Source organism: Aythya ferina, assembly GCF_964211825.1.
Source record: "Aythya ferina genome assembly, chromosome: 23".
Classification (NCBI taxonomy): domain Eukaryota; kingdom Metazoa; phylum Chordata; class Aves; order Anseriformes; family Anatidae; genus Aythya; species Aythya ferina.
Window position 1 is genome coordinate 6,290,375 of NC_140321.1, and position 5,959 is coordinate 6,296,333.

Here is a 5,959-nt window from a genome sequence, read left to right on the forward strand (position 1 = left end):
TCATGTCCCTGCAGCATCACAGCAGCCCCTGGTTTCGCTCTGCCCCGTCTCATCCTGGTGCTGAGCAGCCTGGCCACAACGATCCCCACCAGGAAGCCCTAATGAGTGCAATTAACAGCCGGGGGCCGCTGATTGCCTTTGGTGGGAGGGAGGAGCGGGCTCTTTTGGGCAGCCCGTTTGGAAATGTGCAGCAGCCCGGGTTAGCTGGGCTGGGAGAGCGATGAAATTTAAATGAGGAGGATTTGGTGGGGAAGAGGAAAACCGAATTAACGAAGTAAAGCGAGCTAATTACTGGAGATGGAGAGCGGTCACCGCGTCGCTGGAGATGACAGCGGCGAGTAGTCCCCATCAGGGCTTTTCCTGCTTTGGAGACAAAGAGATCAGCCGTCTGCCGAGTTATCAGAGGCGATAAGGAGCTGCATTTTATAAATGGAGATAGGCTCTAATTGCCAAGCTGCCTGTGAATACTTCGGCGGCACTTTGCTGAACTCTGGTGTCACAGAGGATTTTTGAAGTCTGCTTCCCACCGTCATTACACGCTGCCTCGTTTGTAGTGAAGTTTGTAGCTCGCGGAACTTCATTTGGACAAATCTCCGCTCTTCCCCCAAACCTGTTTCATCTTCATCTGCTAATGGGGAAAGAAATTAAGCCTCGGCTCCTTGCATAACGTTGCAGCAGAGGCAGCGGCAGGGCTTTAACTCCTCCGTTCGAGAAGCAGAAGCGGCTCCGTGGCCAAGCTGGCAGGGGGAGCAGGGCCCCACAAAGCTGGGGATGGGGAGCTGTGACCGAATGCACCCCACCAAACCCCGAGCCGGCCTCTAACGAGGGAAATTTCCCCAAAGGAGCTGGCGCAGAGGCTCCGCCGGGCACCCTGAGCGTGGGGGCACTGGGGCCGTGGGGATTTGGGGTGTGGGGATTTTTCCCTTCTATTGTTTGCCCTCCAGCTCAGCGAAATCCTTTTCTCGAGGTTGTGACTTTGCTAGCAGGAATCCTCTTCTCCCAAGCCCGAATAATGGCCCGTCCTGGTCTCCTAGTAACTGCGGCTGCCACATCACTTTTGACAATGGTGCATCCTTTGTAGCCTGGTTTTCTTCTCTTCCCGGCTGCCTGCTCTGTTTCTTCAAATGGCAATTGTCTGAAATTTCTCCAAATGAGCAACTTTTGTGTGGGGTGGTTTTGTTTGTTTTGTCTGTGCGGGCAGAAAGGGCTTGAACCAGGCTTTTTGTGTCCCTTCCTTGCTTTTTGTGTCCCTTCCTTGCAGCGAGCACGAAACCTCGCTCGGGGACGTGGGGTTGAGCGATGGCTCCCTCCCACCACCACCACATACCGGTCCTGTTATTCCCTGAAAATGTGCTCTCCGAGCGTTTGAAACTTTTTTTTTTTCTCCCAGTAAAAGTCATCTCATTGATTATTGCACTAAAAGGCTTTCTTTGCTCGATGTATTTTGGACCTGGCTTCTGCCTGGCTCTAAAAGTGCACGCAAGGAAACTTGGCGGCTGCGCACCAGCACCCAGCAAACCTGGCCGCGGTCTGTAGCGAAGGAAGGAATTGGACTTGTCAAGGCTGAGGCATAAAACCTGCCCTGGAGGTAATAGCCAGCTAATAAACGGGCTGGGGTTTTGTTGGATTAAGGGGATTTGTTGCCTTAAGCTGGCCTGGTGCGCTGGATAGGGAGAATCTGGGGGCAAAAGGCACAGTAGGGAGGGGGAAGCTGCTTTTTTTTTTTTCCTCCTCCCTTTGTAGGAGCCAATGTGCCCCCAGGCAAAGCAGGAGCCGGGTGTTTGGATGCCCAGGGAAGGTTGGGAACACCCAGTGGGGGCACAGACCTGGTCCTAGCCCCAGCAACAGCAATCGAGCTTGCTGCTGGAAGTGGCACAGGCAGGGGGCTGTGTCCCGGCAGCCCCCCACCGCTCATTTTTGGGGAGAAGGAGTCCAGATAAATCTGAGCAGAGCTGAGTGCAGGCACAGGGAGAAGCCAAGCCGGGTCACAGCCCTGCCCTGTGCCTCGTTCCCTCCTGTCCCCTCTTGTTTTCCTCCTCCTACCCCGCAGCGAGGCTGAGCTAGCTCGCAGGAAAAAACACTTGACCTGCCTTAGTGCCACCGTAAAAACTTTATTCTTTTCCCAAGGACAATGCTATCATTATTATTATTTTTTTTTTCTCCTTCAAAATAGATGAAATGCTACAGCCAGGGCTCGAGTGCCCGTGTGCTCCTGGCCACCCGGGCGCTGCAGACCCCGCGGGCGAGGGGGGGAGCGGGCGCTGGGGGAGCCGGGCGGCGCGCTGGGAAGCACGGATGAGATGAAGGGGAAACGCATGAATCACACGGTGTCAGGGGAAACACATGAATCATATATTGTGTCAGCAGATTTGACAGATCCGACCAGGATTTCTCGAGCCGCTGGAGCCAGCGGGGCCCGGTCCCCGAAAGCCGGGAGCTGCGGTGGGGTGGCACCCGGGAAGGGACCCCCTGCCCCGCTGTCGTCCCCGCGGCCCTTTGCACCCCGAGGGCTGTCCCACGTGTGGGGAAAACCCAGCTCTGGTTCCTCCTGGCACCCAAACGAGGGGGCTGCCCACAGTTGGCTTCCAGCCCCCGGAGTGGGTTGGGTGCCCTTGTCCCTGCTGGGGTCTTCTCCCGGCTCCAGGCCCTACGAGCCCGTTCCCGGAGGCGACCTTTCCCTGGCCGCCAACCTTTCAGGACCACGCGGCCTAGATCCAGGCAAATCCATTATTGCACTGAGAAAACGCAAGTCCTGATTGTGGTTTACGTCCTTTTGTTTTGTTTTGTTTTGTTTTATCCCAGTTTCAGACCCCGTCTCCAATGACCACGGATCCACTCCAGCTTTAGCAACGCCGTTACCCCATCGCCTACGGCTCCTCCTCTTGACGTTGGAGCTTTTGGGGTAAAACAGAAATCCCTTCCTCTTCCTTCCTCGCTTCTGCTTTTTTTTTTTTTTTTTAGGGACCGCTGCGCTCCCACCCCGCTTAAAAACCATCCCCCAGCCCTCCCCCCGCCCCCCCCAGCGCCCCCTCGTCACCGGGGGATCCTGAGCTGGGCAGAGCTCCTCATCCCGAGGGGTAGTAGGGCACGTCGCTGTGGTAGTTGTAGTCGGGGCACACCTTCTGCACCAGCCGGTAGTCTATGCTGTAGAAGGTGATGTAGATGCAGATGACTTTGAAGGGCTTGGAGCAGACCCAGGAGACGTGGCTTTGGGTGTGCTCGTGGGAGCAGGTCTTGGAGGGGTCGTAGGTGCAGAGCGTGGTCTTCTTGGCGCGGTCCACCTTCTCGTACTCCACGCGGCAGTTGAAGATTTTGGATTCTTTGGCCTCGATGAAGATCTGTTGCTCCAGGTCAAACTCCACCGCCTTGGTGGGGGGGACGAGGCTGACAGAGATGTTCCCCTGCCCCGTCGAGTTGTGGCGGAAGAAGACGTTGACCGTGCCGTTGCCGTGATCCACCACCTTCCCCGTGATCAACAGGTTCAGCTTCACCGTCTTGATGTTGGAATAGAAATCTCCCCAGCCGAAAATTTTTTTCAGTTTGCCCGAGGCTGGCCCCAAATCCCTCCGGTCTCTGGGATGAGGAGCATGGTCCCGCTCCGAGAGGTTATCCAGGATATCCCACAGCTCCCGCGAGCTGCTCACCAGCTCCACCAGGGTCACGTTCTGCAGCACGGCTGGAGCCAGGAGGGTCTCTGGGGAGAGCAGCCCCCTCGCCTTCTGCGCTCGGGCTCTCTCCTGGGGCTCGGGCTCGTGCTGCTCTGCACCTTCCCCTGGCTCTTCTTGGCCGCAGCTCACCTGAAGGCAGCAAGGGTGGAGAGTGAAAGCCGGGCGGCGGGTGCCTGCCCCTGGCCCAGCCTTGTTCCCTGCTCACCCCGTGTCTCCAGGCGTGACCCAGCCATCCTCTTTCCTTATCCATACCCTCTTTATTTCCCTTTTCTCCCGTCTTCCCATTCTGCTTCTCTCTATAACCCCCGTTGCCCTTCTGGCAGCATTTTTTCCCTTCCTTTTTTTTCCCCCCTTTGGGGTGAGAGGCGCTGGGGCAGGTGAATTTCACAGCCCCGTGGGGACACCTTCCTCGGCACCCGGGGGCTCGCTGCTGGGGACACGGGGTGCTACGGGGGAGGGTGCCCAGGTACACCCGTGGAGAAGGTGCCCTGGTGGCTTTTACACCAGTTCTGCTGCTGCCAGCACCTCCCGTGGACCCCTCTCCTGACCTCCAAACCTTGCTGCGGCCAGGAGCAGCAGAGGTGAGTTCCCCGTCCCGGGGAGATGCCAGCGCCCGACCGGCCACGCACGGGCTCCCCGCAGACTCCTCTCTCCTCCCTTCCCTGCTGGCTTGGGGGCTCTGTTTAGTACCAGCCATGGCCCCCCCCCCAAAAAAAAAAGCGTTGGCAGGGGCTGCCCTGCTGGCATCCTGGGGGTGCTGGCAGAGAGGGCACCCAGTGGGCACCCAGTGAGCACCCAGTGGGCACCCAGTGGGCGCCCAGCACCACATCTGTCCTGGCAGGAGGCAGATGCTGCAGCCCCCTCGTGCTGGGGAGAAGCACCAGGGGTTTGGGGATCCCAGCAAGGGCTCGGTGAGGAGCTGGGGGTGCTGAGCAGCCGGGCAGATGCTCGCTGCCATCCCCGGGGTGCAAAAAGCTCGGCGAGGAAGCTGAGGGTGGCCTCGTGGGTGGCAGCCTGTGCCGGTGTCCCCCAGCCCGGGGGTGCCCAGGGGCTGCCCCCAGCAGCCGTGCCAAGGCTGCGGTGCCCGGGGACGGGGGGGAGGCTACAGCTTTTTGGGGTGATCGGGGTGGGGACACGACGCTTCCATCTCCAGCCCCATCCGTGAGCCCACCCTGCCCTCTGCCCACCCGCTGCAAAACAGCAGAAGTTTTGGGATGCTTTTTTTTTTTTTTTTCGGGGGAGTGGGGGAATTGGGATGGTGGTGGTGGGGGGGGGAAGAGGATAAAACGATTTGGGAAATGATCCCGGCTCTAAGGCTGCCCGGTCCCTTCGGCTGCCCGACACCCCCTCCCCGTCCCCTGCAGCCCCCCCTTTTCCCTCTCCCCTTCCCCCAGCCGCTCACCAGCAGCGCGATGCTCCCCTGGATGAGGAGGACGATGCAGCTCCGAGGGAGATGCATTTTCCAGCCGATGCCGCCCGCCTTCGCTCTTCCCTCAATTTTAGAGCGGCTTTGGGTGGGTTTTGCTTTTTTTTTTTTTTTTTTTTTTTTCCTTTCCCTTTTTCCCTCCCTTCTCTTTGAGCGAGGGGGACGTCAGCCAGGGGAAGGGGAAGGGGGGGGGGTGTCCCCCTTTTTATAAGCCGCTTCCTAGGGCCCCCCCCCGACCCATGGTGGCAGCCGAACGGGACCGGGTGGCGGTGGCGGCTCCCCCCGTGGCTTCACCTGCTGCCGCCGCGCTCCTGCCCGCTCCTGCTCGCTCCTCGCTGCCTTCTTGGAGCCTCGACGAAAACTCCTCTCCATCCATCCCTCCCTCCCTCCCCTCCAGGTGCCTGGAGCGCAGAGCGGCACCTCCGAGTGTAACCCTTTGGTGCCTGCAAGGCAGCCAACCCCCAGAGCAGCCCCCCCTAGGAGAGAATGGGGGGGGTCCCAAAGGGCTCTATGGGGTGTGCGGGGTGCCCGAGGATGAGGTTGGGCAGCCGTCGGGTGAAGGAGTCTCCCTTGGGACCCCAGAGGAGCATCCCAGGCTGGTGGGGGGCAAGCGGAGCGAAGGGAGCGCATCGGGGTGGGAAACGGCCAGGGGTGCCCCAGACAGTCCCTGGGGAGCTTGGTCTGGCACCAAGGGGACGAGGGGATTGTGGAGGATGCTCTGCCTCCAGGCTCGGCTCTTCCCTGTCCTGGGCATCAGGAAAAAGCAGAAGGCTCCTTCTGCCAGCCTTTGCCCACCGCAGGATCAGGTCCCTCTGCTCTGACCATCGGGGAAAAAGCAAAAGACTCCTTCTCCATGGGAGGACAG

The 5,959-nt window shown here is 59.5% G+C and overlaps 1 protein-coding gene across 1 annotated transcript; it reads right to left on the reverse strand.

Moving 5' to 3' along the window:
* Positions 1-3,031: 3,031 nt before the first annotated feature.
* On the reverse strand, positions 3,032-5,187 carry NXPH3 (neurexophilin 3). The gene is made up of 2 exons (XM_084496710.1): positions 5,071-5,187; positions 3,032-3,797 (listed from the first exon to the last, which is right to left on the reverse strand). The coding sequence occupies exons 1-2, from the start codon at positions 5,125-5,127 to the stop codon at positions 3,066-3,068; spliced, it is 789 nt and encodes a 262-aa protein (XP_084352836.1). The 5' UTR covers positions 5,128-5,187; the 3' UTR covers positions 3,032-3,065.
* Between the last annotated feature and the right edge of the window lie 772 nt (positions 5,188-5,959).